Below are 17,630 nucleotides of genomic sequence, written 5' to 3'. Positions count from 1 at the left end.
AATGAACTATTGAACTTATGCGATTAATCAGTATTACAAAAAACATGAATTACTTGACAGCCATACTGCATACATATTTATTTTATTATAGTGAAATTTGCTTACAGTTGTAGATGCTAGAAATGTCACATACAGTATGGTGTCAAATAAGTAAAATTCTAGATTCTAGATCTTACTTGGCAGTAGAACCAAGGACCATAGTGTGTGTGTGTGTGTGTGTGTTCATGTTACTGCACATAAACATAGACTGAAATAATAATACATTATATTTGTTTTTATTATCCCTCATCAAGAAAACTTTGAAATGTGTCCATATGTCCACTGATTAACATTTTTAGTTCTTGAAACAAATGGACAAATATTTAGCATAAAAGTCCACTTTGACACTGAAGCTCAAAGTGCTTTATAAATCACACTATATTCTTCTGAACTTTCTGTAAATGAGACATATACACAGCGAATTGATATAAGACACACACAAAGATTTTGACTGCATCACATTAGTAACACTCCCCGGCAGTTGCCAGGTCACCACAGGGAGGAGCCTTATTAGTAGAGTAGTAGTAGTAATGTAATGTCTATGTTTTGGATCCTATGATGAGATAAGAGGAGGTGTTTGCTTCCTGCACATCAACTGCTTCTCAGTTCAACACCTTTTCTTCTTTGCAGCTGTAGCGGTTCAAAAAGAGCACACGTAATAATGTTGCAAAACCAATGTTAGTAATTAAAATACAAATTACAAGACTGAATTTAAACGGTGAAACATTTCAATTTGGAGTTAAAATTTACAGAGAACAGCACTGAGGAGGGACGACGGTAGCTCAGTGGTAGAGAGAGTCATTGTGGGTTTGATTCCCGGCTCAGCTAGTCTACATGCCAATGTGTCCTTGGGCAAGACACTTAACCCATGTTGCTCCTGATGGCTGCTTGTGAATGTGTGAATGGGTACAAAAATGCACTGCACACAAACGTGCAGTAAAGCAGTTTTGAGTGGTCATCAAAACTAGAAAAGTGATATATAAATACAGACCATTTACCATATAGACCATTTACCAAGATATATATATATATTATACATGTGTTATGCTCCTCATTGTGAGGCTAATTAGCCCTTGGATGATTGGCATCTAAATTAATTGCTTCATGGTGATTGCCTATGATTACTTCCCAGAGATTCAAATATTCAAACCTGCATTGTTTTCCCCACAGCAAAGTGGGGTATAGTACATTTATAAATGTAAGCTTTGCCTCTTGCTCTATTATCTGCAGACAAAGAAACACATTGTAAAGCAACAGCTCTCGACTCTTTGTTGCTTTCAATTTAATATAAAATGTACACACTTATGTTTAATCTCGTATGTAAACTATGGGAAACTATGACAACACGCTGTGAATGGCTGACCTGTGAGTGCTGTGCCCCATGAGAGGTGGTTGATCACTTCTTTAAAATGAGACTGCAGAGACGGAAGTGTTAATAACACATGAGAGAAATGAGGGATGAAAAGAGATGATGAATGAGGGGAGGATGGTTAGGGCAGAGAGGATAGGGAGAAAGAAAGGGGAAGGGAGGGAAAATGGAGGAGGGGATGAGAGGATGGAGGGGATGGGTTGGGAGGAGGTGTGCCGAGAAGAATTAGCTGTCCTTTTTTACAGCTCTCCTGGGATCCTCAATTGCTGCAGTGTCCAATTTAAACACAGGGCTTTAGAGATACAGTGTGTGTGTGTGTGTGTGAGTGTACACACTTGTGTGTATGTGAGAGAAAGAGAAGAACAGTTACTAAGCTCTCAGATCGACCTGTGATCTTTTCTCTGATGTCACTTCTGAAACAAAGGGAAAAAACATCTGCTCCAGACGCCAGTGTTAATTGAGAGTGGCATCGGAATATGCAGGACACACGAGAGGTGAGGTGTCTTACCTGTCTCACAGCGGTGTCCTGTAAATCCTGAGGGACAGACACATGTGTTTGGAGACACACAGGTTCCTCCACTCCTGCATCCTTCTTCACAAAAGGCTAGAAAAAAGAATGATAAAATGTGTCAATGCAGTTTGCCTAATATAATTTAATAGCAGCAGCAGCAGCAGTACAAATGTGTCTCTAATTCCTGGAGTTTAAATGTTTCCTCCTGACTATCATACCTACCTTATACTATCAAGTAGTATAATGGTTTTGTCAAGAAATACTTTTTTGTCATTTAAGACAGCAACTTGACTAAATATATCACAAGACATGAACTTGTTCCTCCTGTGCATCAGAAAAGGTCTCTTTTCAGCTGACATTGGGCGACGGTAGCTCAGTGGTAGAGCGAGTTGTCTTTCAACTCGCAGGTTGTGGGTTTGATTCCTGGCTCCGCTACATGCCGATGTGTCCTTGGCCAAGACACTTGACCCCACGTTGCTCCTGACAGCTGTGCCGGCAGTGTGTGGATGGGTATGAAACAGGAGTGATAGATTTGAATAGATGTGCTGTATGGAAGTGTGAGTGACAAAACTTGAGTGGTCATCAAGACTAGAAAAATGCTATACAAATCATTTACATCAACCTTTTTTAAACACTGCATTAATAAATGTTTTAGGTCTGATATGAGAGTGGACTATAATTGATATTAGTTTACTGTGACCCATATATTCCAGATTGAACTGAAGATGTTCAGATGTCAGATTCCTACAGTTCCTGTTTGCATGCATTTCCTGTTCATGTTCACTGTGTTTCTGCTCTCTGTGTTTCGAGCTTTTATTTTTGCCTTTTTGTTAGTTTGTTTTATTGAAGACACTTCAACACCACATTTTTACTTTGTGACAGAATAAACTGATATTTCCTAAAAGCCAGAACAAATGGATATTAAAAATCAGAACTAATAAGAGATTGAACAATAAATAATTAAATTAAAATCCTGTGATTGCCACATGCGTGGGTTCCACAAATTAGTGCAACATCTTGGATGTGAAAATAAGTCAGCTTTGTGTTGACAGTATTCTTTTATGTACTACTGGAAGGATGAAATGCCAATTTAGTGTTATAAACTAGCTGATACAGAAACGCTACACAATGCAGCAGGGACAATATTATTACCTGTTATGTGTTAGCAGTGTTGTCAATGTTGAGTAACATGTAAAACATCTGTACTGTGACTTTATGTTTTAAACTATGGGTTTCAAGGTTTTTGTGTTTGGAATCATCGATGAAAATTGACATTTAGTCACCCACTGCTTCTAAAACACACATTACCAACACCTGGTGGTGCTGGTTGGCAAATGCTGGGACATGATCTCATTGTGGATACCCAGGATCTGATAATGCATTTTGAATATCATGTTTATAATATCATGCATCTCTAATCAATATGCCATGTATGAGGAACATCTGCACACAACTAACACACACCAGTGCTCACAGAATGAAGGGTCAGTATCAAGGACACCCCATTCTATCATCTGAGCTACAGGTCCATATTTGAAAAAAATGCATGACATTTCCATTCTCTATACCAACAGATCTGTGTCCTCCCTACAGAATCCTCACTGAGCACTTTTTTTAGGAAGACCATAGTAGGTGGGGACTCTCTTATGTGGGATCATTGGAACATCCCTTTGACATTTTTTGTGGGATTCATATCTGCAGGAGACCATGTTCATCATAAAAAAAGAATCAACTTTTGTTTGGTAACATGATGCATGATCATAGTGGAAGCAGCCATTAGAACATCCTAAATTGTAGCCGTACAGGGATAAACATAGTCAGCAACAATAGAAAGAAGCAGCTTTGAAAAATATGTTTGTCCATCGGCAACGTAAAAACACATTTCTTTTGCCTCAGTTACAGGCATAAGGAAATTCATCATATTTTGCCTACAGCTAAGTCTCACTTGTATGGGAAGATTAAGGCTAAATCCATACTAAAAAGACATTTTCAGATGTATGACTTATATGAATATATACGACTTGACCCTTCAGGTATACAAATGCTGGTGTAAACAGGAGCTGATTATCTCCTTGCTTAGTTTCAGAAAGAAACCACCTAAAAATAACAATGTTGAAAATGCAGAGCAGGGATTTCTTGTATTAGATCAATGGAGAGGTGAATCTGTAACTGAAACAGAGAGCAATTTGGATAGTCGTTGAGAGTTGTGGTCTATTACAACCAGTGAGGAAGTGAATGCCATAGTGTCATTGTTTCCAAGGGTCTCTTTTTTTCCATATCCAATCTACTGTAAGGTCAACAGTTTGAATGTCAACTCATTTAGAATACATTTGATTCGAATGTTGCTGTTGTGCTTATATTTCAGCTGTCTGATTAGTAGCTGTTTGACAGTTCAAATGACTGTGAGTTTGAGTCATCATGTCTCACTGCCTTTTGCTGGATGCAGGCTGGCAGTGCAAATACCTATGATTGCCTATGATGTTCTGTGAGCGCACAGGGTGTGGTGCATCAAAATGGCTGGGACAAACACACAAAAGAGAAGCTGCAGATTGAGCTGAGCTGACAGAGAAATGTAGTCTGTGAGACAAGAAGAAGAATATATGTGGAGAGTCAGAGAGAAAGAGTAGTTGCTTGGTGCTTAAAGAGCAGATAATTAGACCAAAAAGAGGGCAAACTTAATTGAGTAAGTTCATTAAAAAGAAATGACTTTCGTATTTCTAAGCTTAATTAATAACATGATTTGAAAGATGAGCCTGAATGAGCTGAAAAATGTATTTATAGTCACATACAATGGATGTACGAGTATATAATCTCTGCCCGTGTAATGTATGTGCAGCAGCTTGTCTCCCTTTACTTTATGACTCCAAAGGAACACCATTTATTTGTGTAAATTATCATGCTGGCATTTGGAGAAAAAAAAAAGCTAAATATACAAATGAATGCATGTGTAATGAATAAGCAGAGTCCAATGCCAAAGGCTATTAGAGCTATTCATTTGACTGGTTCCACTATTTAAGAAATTCTGTCAGGCCCTCATTAGGAGCCTGATTGCCTCTGTACTAATAAACCTCACATTTAAAAATTAATTACACTTATACTGACTCAATCTATCTCCAGCTGTAATTATCATTTCACCACCATCAGCATAACACTGCCTGTCTGTAGAACTAATCACGTCCAAAGATGAGGGGGATTGACTGGAAGTGGGTGTATGTTTTTAAGTATGTTTTTTAAGACTCAAAATGTTTCAGTCAAAGCTGCTGACAATAACCGTCTTTCCAAAAAACAACCTATAATTTGAGTTGGACAGAGATTTCTCTACGATTTTCACACAGCGTCTAAAAAAATGAATGAGATATCTTCAGCTTAAAGAAAACACCAGATGATAGAAAACCAAATATAAATGTAAATAATGTATATATAAAAAGTGAGATGGTTCTTACATGTTCTTTTACAAAGCATTTGTTGTTGCTGTGCCATAAATGAAACATGGGATATGGGATGAAATATTTATGACTTATACTTATAATTATAAAACGTATGACATTTGAACAAAATGTGTTATGTGTGTGTCGATCAGACACTCTACCAACAGATGTACCATCAAAGGTTTAATCCAGATCTGATCCAGACTACAGATTTGGCATTAATTTAAATGTTCAGGTGTGTATATCTCAGTGACATCTCAACAGATCAGGATACATTTTGTCAAAATTGTGTAAGATGGTAATAGCTATAAGCAGGTAAAGTTCTATACAGAACCAGTCGATCACAATGTAAAAATGTAGGTGCGGCTATTTAAAACATGATGTTTAAGCCTAGATGGAGGTCTGTAATCTCTGAGTGGTCTTGTTGTTATTATTATTATTATTATTATTGTTGTTGTTATCAGTCATTAATTAATGAATTGTCTACCACTGTGCATGTGTTTATATAGTTATAATTTTTGAAATTGTTTTGCTAGATGTTTGGTGGATGTACTAAACATTGTGTGCTCTCTGATCGCTTGGATGAGGTGTGAGCTGCATTGCTGTTGCAGTGTCTTCTACTGAGGCTGTAAAATCTGTTTGTTTTCCTCTTTTGACACCAAAACCATGTTTACCAGGGTTACTATGTGGACCATCATGCTTCATTGTTCCTGAAAATAAATGAACTCTTTTTTAAAATCATCACTGAGCAATGCACAGCACTTCACCTTCACTAATTGTGTGCCTTTCATCAGCTCCTACTGTACATTCACTACATTTGTCCATTACTCTTCTATGGCTCCTTACTCCACATTACATTACTTGAAGCCCTAGTTCATTCTAGGTCCTCCAGTTGCACTATCCCACCATTTAACTGAGCCTGTTGCTGACTCGTGGCTTCTTGAGACATGCTCACACCCATAGATTTGCTATTTGAGTTTCCCATTACGGGCCTAGATTGCTTTCCAGTGGGTGGTGAGAATGAAATCATTCCATTTTGTGCTGTGGCTAACAGCCACATTCACGGTCATGAGGCATCCTAAGATCCATCACAGAATTAATTTCAGCAGCACTGCAAAAAAAGACAATGGATATTTCATAAATTCAAGTGGAGAAAAAAAGAGCTTGGTAATTCTATGATAGAACATAACTAATAATCAGTATCTTAAAGAAGACAGCACAACTCACATGCTGCTTTAAGACACTGTTAGTGATCTCATCACTAAGCAGAAGTTTAAAGTAATTAAAAAAGCATGTTTCCCATATATTTAGTCTTGGCCCTAGGACTGAACCAAAATGTACATAAAAATGTACAATTTGTCACTCCTAGACCCAATTCGTGTCTCACACATGATAGCACAAACATTACATGTGTGTAAAAATAAATACTCAGCAGAGGTATTTATGAGAATCTTTGAGGATTCTGAAAATGCAACGAGAACAGTGATGTCTGAGTGGTTGTGTTAATCAAACACAAATGGTATTTATGTCCAAAGAAAATCAGATGTTTGCCACGTGAGTGAAAAACAACACTAATAGATGAGAGGACAAACGCTAGGTCACTCACAGTGACAAAAAAAAATCACCTCAGAGCCTTTGAATCTCTTGAAAAGTCAATCTCAGGAGTAATTAAAAAAAAACCTAAGCATTTTGTCGTTTTTAGTCAGGCTTCCTTATCAACGATAGGTGATGAGTTGACGGTGCAGAAAGAAACCCCTCTGACACAGGACTCCGAACAAAGGGATTTTATATGGTTACAAGTCAGGCATCAGACCGAGCTCTGCAGCAGCTCGGGAGAATGTTCCTGCAGAATCTCCGAACAATTCTGCCTGCAGAAGAGCAGGTCCATACTTTTAAAGGTTTCTCTAACATCTTTATCTTAAACCACATTTGATGGTCGCCCCTTGTTCCTGTTTTCTAGGGGCCCCGTTTCCTGGGAAACAAGTTGTGTCAGCTCATTCTATCGTCACAATCGTACATCTTAGGTGCACAGGTTTTGACATCGGTGCCATTTAGTCAACACAGGAAGCATCTGCGCTTCTTTGACAAGCATTGTTTCAGGACTGGCATACAGGCTTCTGTTGTAATCAGATTGTAGGTGATGCAAAGTCAACCCTCTCATGAGGAAGTTCCTGTTTACTTCTCAATGCACATTTTTTAACATAGTCTAAACAAATTAGCTGAGTCAGATAATTCAATGTTTTGAAAACTGTAAATACAGTGTTGAATCCACTCGACACAAATGCAATCTCACAGTGGGTCTGTTTTGTCTTTCTAACACAGCTAATGAGAATGCAAAAAAAGTTACACAAATCTACACAAATTTCATATGTCAAAGTTTTTTTTTTAAATAATAAATACATTGATATCCTTTAAATAGACCACCAATTCAGGTAAAGGCAGTGCTCCTGTAGAGACATTTTATTTTTAAGAGGTTGACAGTTAAGGTCAGTCAGTTTAGACTGTGTGACTGAGTGTGTATAAGCAATGCTGACATTTCAAATGTATCAGCAGCAGCAGAGGCAGCATGGCTCTGATAAGCCCACCAACAGGAGACAGGACAAGTTAGCATACTGGTAAGTAGCTAAAGGGTGAGCTGTTTTTCTCAGATGAACGAGAGCAATTACTCTCACCTCAATTGGGTACACAGGACACAGGAAGTGGCACCTGATGTGGTCTTCTGTTAATGTAGACCATCTGATTCATGGTACGACATGTTGCACATTTTGTATTTATATAGTGCTTTTCTAGTCTTGATGACCACTCAAAGCTGCTTTACACATTTTTGCCCATTCACCCACTTTCATACAGCTCATACAGTGCATCTTCTATCACTCACCTTTCATCTTCCCACAGTCCTCAGGCGCAACGTGGGGTTAAGTGCCCATCAACATTCGAGTGGAACGACGACTCACTCTACCACTGAGCTACCAGCAATCCGGAGATTGACATTCAGAGACGGTCCTCTGCATAACTTGCTTGCAATGAGGTGTTATTTTCATCATTCATTCATTCTGTTTTTGGACCATTTGCTGTAAACCAGAGAGATGGTCTGTACTGTTCGTACATTCATTAAATTCCCATATTATATGTGGCTTTCTAATATCAGGAGGGAGAGAATGCACAATAAAATAGGGTTAGGAACATATAGGCTAAACTCCTGTTTCCTCTTTATCTCTTCATCATACACCCCCTCCCCTCCATGTCTCTCTGCAGTGTGTAATCTCTGCATAGCTTCCCTACTGATAAATGTACAACAGCAGGCTTAACACAGTTACAAGTCCATTGTTAGCTTGTACAAAAGAGCTGAAAAGACCTGATACTCACTCAGGAAAGAATGAGACCCCATTTACTCATACAAATCAGTCTCACTGGTAATGTATCACAGTTGAGGCAGTTCACCCTTGGCTGTACTCTCTGTTCAGCATTTACTGAACATCACAGATAATGACTGCACTTACAAGACAATAAGGACTCATGCCAGACAGTCAGCATGGATTAAAGATACATTAAGCAAGATTTTTATTGCCATAATGTATCTGCAGAGGGTTGAAAGGGTGGTTGATCAATACTGCTGACACGCCAATTAATTCCACCAGGTGCTTTCGGAGATTTCTTGCCCTTGAATGCCGCTCCACATATTTCAAACTGCTCAAGAATGAAAGGTGGGAGTGCTGCAATTGAGCGAGCAAAGGGAGAGATACATTTTACATTTCAAGGTAAAACCTAAAAATAAACAACTCAAGGGATAAGTATCCCAATACATTACGATCTTCTCATTATTCTCCTTTATGATGTTTTTACTTGGCCATTTGTAGCAGTGTTATAAACTGTTAGTCAATTATACTTAACACTGCATGTGAGAGTCTGGGAAACCTGTGACCACCATAAAATGAAATGAATTGCACTAATACAACAATGTGATGTAATTTTGCAGAATTCATTGTCAGCCAAATTTCACTCAAAGCTGCACTTTCATACAATGCATTTATGTGCAGTGAATCAGCACAGCAGTCAGGAGCAACATGGGGTAAAGTGTCTTGCCTGTAGCATGTAGATTAGCGGAGCTGGGAATCAAACCCACAACCTTTGCATTGAAAGACAACTCAATCTACCACTGAGCTACTGTTGGCCCATATAATATAAGTGATTGTCCATAGACCCTCTGGTAAAGCTCAGTAGGAATGTCTCCTGAAATGGCATTTTACACCAGCAGGCAAAAGCAACTATAATCGCCATGGTTACATTTACAAATGCACAGTTTGTATTATTGAATAGTAATTTATAATAAAATAAGTCTACTATGTTACAGTTATGTTTGTGTTTGAACAATTGTGCAACCCTCCCTCCTCCTGTCGTTGGGGCAGAATGTGTCACTCTGTCACCTGACTTTCTCCTGTGCTCCTTCCATGTGGACAGTGAAGGTCACCTGACAATAAAGCAGAACTATGAGCTGTAAAGTTGTAATAACCTGCTTGGACAGACGACCACTGGAGGTTTTTTTTTATTATTATTATTCCTTTTTTGGCTGTTCCCCAAAGTCATCTTTGAACCAGGCCTGCCAGTGAACTACACTGACCATCATTCATTGGCCCTATAGCTATAGTGTGCAGAGAGGCAGTTTGAAATGCTGCCTCCATTATCAGATGGCAGCTGAAGACTGAGCTAACACTGAGGTGCCATTACTTTCTATCAGACAGAGAGACTGACAAACATGAGCAAACTGACAGCCTGATTTCTTTTCTTTTCTTTTCTTTTCTTTTCTTTTCTTTTCTTTTCTTTTCTTTTCTTTTCTTTTCTTTTCTTTTCTTTTCCCGCTGATCTCTTAAAAGCATTTCACAAGTAAAAAGCTGCCTTTAAAACCCCACAAATCCTTTACTCATTCTTGATTATGTTTTCTTTTCGGAGCCTGAACGTAAAAACACATAATTAGCACAGGTGACAAATTAGTCAACATAATTAGTGAGACACTAACAAACAAAATGCTTACTCGAGAATGAGGTGCCAGGAGAAAATATTTTACCAAGTTTAAGGGATTTATAATTATCAAAGTTGACCAATAGTTATATACCCAATACAGTTCCCACAGAGGACAATGACTTGATTTTTATCTCCATTCAAAACATAACTCATTTATTTTTGTGATTAGTGAGGAAAAAAACTTCAGATTGGTCTTCACACTTATGAATCTAAGAATTGTCTCAATTATGAGGATTATTAGTTGTTCTTAGTTGTATTCATGAGTTAAAACATACTGTGTTTAACAATAATGCAATTACCACATGAGCAGATGTCTAGGATAATAATATAGATCATGTCAGGGTTAGTCATTATCTTCTTAAGGACTGCAGCCCCAGGCTTCACCTCACCTTAGTGTCCAGACAGGAAAAATAACATCCTAATCAAAAGCCCTAAGACCTCTCAGGTCAACCACCCATGAGAGAAAACATTTGTTCAGTATAATGTCTTGCACAGTATTACAGGCACAAAGGATGTATTGAATTAGGTTAATGTTTACTGCCCTGTTTAATGGCATGTCCAGACACAGTGAACATCTACACTCATAAAACCGACTGTACAATACCAAAGTACAACAAGAGGGAATATAAGACGTTGTACCACTGGTACCACTATGAATGGATTTCCATGTTCTGAGAGCCATAAATTTGCCAAAAAAAGCTGACATGTCACACATTTTTTGTTGTAGTATATACATGACTGGTCGAGGTTGATGGCCGTACACTCGGAGTCTGGTCCTGTCAGAGATTTCTTCCGGTTAAAAGGAATGTTTTCTCTCCACTGTTGCCTAGTGCTTGCTCTTACCTTACCATGTAAAGTGCTTTGAGATAATGTATGTTAGCTCTATACAATTTTTTCATTGTATTGAATCATTAGCTGTCATATTGTAAAGGGGCCAACTGGGAATAATAATACACACATTGTCATTGATTCTTTGAGCTGACAAGTTAATTCAAAGTTATATTCTTGCCAAATGTGGATGCTAAGTGTGTGTATAATGTCTTTTTTCCGAAATTGAAAGTTTAAGTACTACAGAAATAAAATGGAAGAACATACAGTTCAGTGAGTTTATAAAAGGTACATCTTTTTTTATGGGTTCATGCATGTTTATGTACAAATAAATGTTTGACTAATATGTGAATCAAAAACAAATAAATGTGAATTCATCTTTTTCAACTAATTGGTGTATGGTTAGAGTAAATGGCAGTTCCTGGCTGTATCGCAGTGATTTTGATCTGTTTTGATCTGTTATTATCTGGATTTGTGGGGTATATGGTCCATCAAAGCAGAGATGGGGTTGAGGGGACGCCCTTGGCATGTGATGTGAGGAGCTTTTATAACATAGTGCCGAGCAGGACAAATGACTCCAGCTATCTAAATCCATTACATACACACAGGTAGGCAGCTGACAGCAGTGTTTTCTCCAACCTCTGCTGTTTCACTGATAAGTTGAGGTTTACTGCTGAGAGATGAGATGCAGTTCTGGAATTACCCATGACCCACCCATGCTGTTGGAATGTGGGGTGGGATATGCTTCACTTTGAGCCATGGTGCGAATCAGATGATATGAGGATGATTTGCTTTCTGCATCAGAATGGTATTTTATTTCTTCTTTGGTTTTCTATTAATATCAAGGACAAACATACAAGCCATTCACTTATGAGATTCATGCCTTCAATCAAATACAGTCTTGCTTGTATGGCTCACATAAACAGTCAGCACAAGGAAAACACAATGGCTGTCTTATTTGTTTGAAAACTGTATTTGCTTCTTTGACCTTTGGTCTTGCCTTTTAGGGTTTGGGTCAGCATTGGGTTTAGGTTAATTTAAGGGTTAGGGTTAGGCATTTATTTTGGCATTTTAGTTAATGTTAGGGTATGGGTAAGGGCTAGACAAAGCATGATGTCAATGAGTGCCCTCACTAAGATAGCTGTACAAATGTGTGTTTGTTTTGTCCTAATTCCCTGCTTGGCAGAGACATTGTGCTAATTAGATGAAGAAAACTAGATATCAGATTCTAATTAACACAAACACGAAAAAACGTGTGCACAGACACTGCCTGGCCAGACTCACATACACACAAACACAAACACAAACACAGACACAGAGATTGGAGTTGCTTGCCATTATTTGCACTACATAGGCTAATTCATTCTCTCTCTCTCTCTCTCTCTCTCTCTCTCTCTCTCTCTCTCTCTCTCTCTCACACATACACACACACTCTCGTATATGTGTGTGTATCTGAGTCATTGATCACATCAATATCCTGTGATTCTTGCGCAACACGACAATAAAAACAGTAACAATAGTTCTCAGTTGCCAGCTATTCGTTAAGTTCAATTAATAAAATAACACATGATCGTGGTAGGGCTGGAATCATTGATTACCTCCTTTTTTAGAGCTGCAAAGTATTGTCTGTCATATTATTTCAATCAGTGATTATTGCAGTCACAGTAACTGCATGAATATTGAATATGAATTGAATACAAACAACTTAAATGTAAATGTGAGACAATTACCATGACATACAAACTAGTGACAGACCCCTTTGAACCATTTGACCTTCATTTGGTCAAACAAATATTTAGGATTAAGTTAAAATGACTTAATTATTTATACTGTTTGTAAGACAGTCACTGGTGTACAGACATCAATCACTGGATTTGTTTAATACAAAAGAAAGTGTAACTGTGACAGTTATCAGGAAAGTTCTTTTGTACTGTATTTTTTGGATGTTTATTTCTGATGGATATCACAGATTATATTATGATTTCAGAATCAAAAAATAACTATATCATGACTGTACCTCAGATTTGCATAAGATGTGATTCAGAATGATTTTGCCTTTCTTTAATTTAATTCTTTAGCCCAGACATTATAGCTTGAGTCTTAAATAGTGTTGCACTTAAGTATATAGTGGCCGTTTCTAAACAGTTAAGTCCACGTTCTTAATTTTGTATAGTCAAGCAACAGTGAAATAAATACAATAGTTGTTTTAATGATTACTAAAAGATAAGCTTTTTGAAGTATTAAGTATTAAAAATGTGGTCTAAGACTTTAGCATATTACTGTATTGGATTATTCAGTACTCTTGCCTTTGCAGCAAGAAGATCTGGGTTCTAGCCCCGGTTGGAACAAGGGCCTTTCTCTATGGAGTTTGCATGTTCTCCCCGTGTGTGTGTAGGTATTCTCCGGGTTCTACGGCTTCCTCCCACAGTCCAAAAATATGCAATATGGGGATTAGGTAAATTGATCACTCTAAATTGACCATAGGGTGTGAGTGAGAGAGTGAATGGGTGTTTTTCTATATACAGTATGTGACTCTGCAATGGACTAGCAAACTGTCCAGGGTGTACCCCACCTATCGCCCGGTGTCAGCCGAAATTGGCACAGCACCCCCCACAGGAGTACCAAATTCTCTACCGCTCTACCACGAATGGATGGATTATGCACTATTATTATACAGTATTATGGTGAACTACATAACTTCACTTTAATTACTTTGGCTGTACCTGAAGAGTTCTAAAGCAAGAAAATAAATGGTTTATTTATTTTTGGAATTTATGAATGGTTTTCTTTGTGTTTGTCAAACACATTTTGTGTTACAGCATGCTGATATCACCAGTACCTATATCTGCAAATTTAAGTAACTAAACAAAAGGTGGGAATTACAGCATTGTGCGATTTTACAAATGTGATTTCAAACTATATATTATAGCTACAGAACTACCTTATTGTGTTATGATGTGTGTTTTCAACACCATCATGTTGCTTGTGTTTCTCTGCTATGCATCATTTTCCAGATATAAAATCTATGACCTCATGGAGTGGAATCTACACAAAATCCAGAGTTGCTTGAAATTTTATTTCTTTCAAAATAAGAAAAAACTAAAAAAATTGAAATCATTTTTTTTGACTAACTAGTGCAAATCCTTTTTTTCTGAACCCACAAAAAAACATCCTCTAAGTCTGTGGAGAAGGCCATTACAGATAATGCGCTCCCGCAGGACTCTTATCAGAGGCTTAGTGGTAAAACCAACATGAAAGTGCTTTAATTGGCAGTTAGTCTAATAGCCACTAACTGCAGCTTCCAGCAATGATGAAATGGGGGAAAATTTCTTTTCACAAATTCAGGTCTTCATCACTTTTAAAATGTACTCTCATTGCTTTTCAGTTCAGCTGGCCTAAAGAAATCTTTCAAATTAAGCAACATGCCTACACTGCAGCCTAAATCTGTAACCGACTTAAAAGTAAGTGCCTTCTTGTTTAAATGTTTCTGGTTCTGTATCAAGGAAGCACAGTTGGCCATTGTTTATTATACACAGAGCATGTGAATAATAATGCAATTGTGATGGTCGACAATCCCAGGATGGTCAATAAGACACAGCCACACTCACAAACAACAGTCTGCTGCCACCTCAATTGGGCACTACTAAATGTATAGCAACGGGCAACATCAGATGTTAGAATTGATATCACTGGTGTGTTACTGATGTATTATTACTGCTATCAGGTCAAATATGCTTTTCTTGTTCGTCCTGCAGAAACACCACTCACACAGAGAGGCTGTGAGTGAAAGGAAAAATGACAGTAAAACCACAAAACAGTGATCCCAGCATGTTCTTCCGCACTGGAATCTGCTGGTCCCTTCTGGGAAGCTGTCAAGCCATAAAACACGAACTGGACATGGTCCCACTGTTTCCTCACTTGCTCTCCTCAAGGACTCAGAAAACCCACATGTAATATTATCAGTAGTAGCTGCACAAGAGCTGTGTGTAGGTCTTTTGAGACAAGTATAAATCGCACATCTGATTCAAATATCAGGTCTGTCATGGCAAGTCTTCAGACACACCCAAGATGCATGAAGTCTTATGAGAAATAACATTTCACAGGTTTTTAAATTTGCCTTGAAAAGCTGTGTCAGCAATGTTTTCACACACATAGTTGCAGAGACCATACCTTTCCACAGCATAGGCCTGATCATTCAATAAAAGACAATTGTAATCTACAACTTCATTTATACTAGTAATAATAACACATATTTACAAAAAGTACAACACCTAGTTTGCTCTAAAATATGTACTGTTGTATTTATGTTTCATTTCTAAAAGTATGCTAGAATGCAATCATTGAATATTTTGTTAAAAGTCAGCTTTTTATCACAAAACATCTGACCCAATTTTCTTCTCATACGTTCCTGTAGCAGCACAACACATTAAAACTAATGGAAGGGTTAGGGTTCCAGGGAAGCTCAGTGTCTCTGAGAGTCAATGAAGCAGTGGACAGGTGTGGACGCTGGGCTGATCCATGATGATTGGAGGAACTGTCTGAAAGGCAGAACCAGTTTTTGATTGACAGCATTGGAGAAACATAGAAGAGACCACACTGTCTCAGTCCCATGTGGAGTGAAGTCTAGAAACAAATATCAGCCGGTTGACTATAATAATTGTAATTTATTGACCTTATCATTTAAATTGCCTTGAGATAATGTATGTTATGAATACAATTTAATTTAACTGAATTTAATTGAACCCAGTCAGAACAAGGGCCTTTACATGTTCTCTCTCTCTGTGTGTGTGTGTGTGTGTGTGGGGGGGGTTTTCTCTGGGTTCTCTGGTTTCCTCCCACAGTCCAAAAAACATGCAGATTTGGAGATTAGGCAAATTGGACACATTGACCATAGGTGTGAGTGTGAGCGTGAATGATTATGTGGACCTGTAAAGGACTGGTAACCTGTCCACCCACCAAAGTAAAAGATGAATGCATGATTTGAGTTTAACAGATTTGTTTTGAAGTCAAGTTCAAGAGTTTCAGTAAAATCATATCCTTATGTCCTTACTTTTGGTTACTTCAGTGACTGTCTTTAGTTTAGTTTCACTATTGCAGCAACAATTAGGACAAGAGTATTATTATTATTATTATTATTATTATTATTTTCCACCCTGCTAGTGCTGCAAAGCATCACCGACAAGCAACTTCACACTGAACAAAGGGTATCCTTTGCATAGACTTAGTAGCACAGACACAAGACGTTGATTGACAAATAAACAAACAAACAAACATGAAAGCATGCTAGTTCTGCTGTGGATAAAATCACATTACACGAGTGGATCTGGCAGAGTTTAAAACGAGGGTGCACAGGAGCTACATATAACAGTGGGGCACATACTATAAATAATTGCCACAAATGGTAATTGCTACAAACCTTCAAAACAAGTACTACTTCTTCTTTCTTTTTTTTTATCTATTTTTCTTTTTACCCAGTATTTTTTCTACAATTACAATTAATCATTGCTTCAGAGACAATGTTTTTTACCCAATTAAATGTTGTAAAACACTTTACCCTCCAGCACTGCAATAAACAGCAGAAAACCTGCTAAATGTGTTTCTCCAATCAAAAAGGAATGCAGGGGAGCAATAATTATGTAAACAGAAAATTAAAAGCTTCAGACTTGTAGGAGAAATGGAGGTTCGAATCTAACATCTCCCTCACTCATTTCCTTTCACTCCCTGCAGCAAATCCTTCTCTCCATGTCTCAGAATATATTAGTCTAGGACTCACTGTTGGCTGATAGCTGGCTGCAACATGGTTCCTCTGATTAGCTCTGACAGCAAGAGGAAAAAAGCACAAGTCAATGCCTTTGTGCACTGTGCTGCTGTTAAGATTCACTATTCAAATCATCTCTATTTAAAACCCTTTGTCTAACCAGTCCTAGGGAATGAAACAGACTATTAACACGATTAGTCACTCATTCTGCTGATGACAAAGGCTCTGCAATAGGCTGATGATAATTAGGCTGGCATTGGGGGAAATGCTGATCTATAATCTCATGCAGTGCTCTGATTGAACAATTGTGGCCTATTTATTGTGCTTTAAGGGAGATGACATAATGGGAGCCTTTCTCCCCAAGAGAATTGCAAAACAAAAGGAGGGAAAGTGAGATGAAGAGGGCAAAGAAAGAGTGAGCAAAGTTAAAGCGAGTCTTGACCCCTCAATTCTTCCCACTTCCAGTTACCCAGTAAATGAGATGGAGGAATTTTATTTACGTGCTCCTGCAATCATCCCAGTCACAGAGGGAGGGGATTTAAAGGAGTTGGACACATTTCTTACGTTTAAATCTCTGCTTGGTTAGCAACACCACTTATCAGCTGTTTTCCCAGTTTTTGATTTTTTGGATTGGAAAACCTCCAAAGCAGAGATCAAAATAAGCCATTGACAGCCATC

General features: G+C 38.0%; 1 protein-coding gene across 2 annotated transcripts in view; it reads right to left on the bottom strand.

Moving 5' to 3' along the window:
* LOC131459443 (protein kinase C-binding protein NELL1-like) overlaps window positions 1-17,630 on the bottom strand; it is a 223,294-nt gene that overhangs the window by 21,186 nt on the left and 184,478 nt on the right. For both annotated transcript variants that reach the window (XM_058629295.1, XM_058629296.1), the window contains exon 15: window positions 1,917-2,012. In XM_058629295.1, the coding sequence (XP_058485278.1) occupies window positions 1,917-2,012 (96 nt within the window). The remainder of the gene's footprint in view (window positions 1-1,916; window positions 2,013-17,630) is intronic.

The sequence above is a fragment of the Solea solea genome, chromosome 5 (assembly GCF_958295425.1).
Source record: "Solea solea chromosome 5, fSolSol10.1, whole genome shotgun sequence".
Lineage (NCBI taxonomy): Eukaryota > Metazoa > Chordata > Actinopteri > Pleuronectiformes > Soleidae > Solea > Solea solea.
This window is presented reverse-complemented; position numbering and strand designations above follow the sequence as displayed.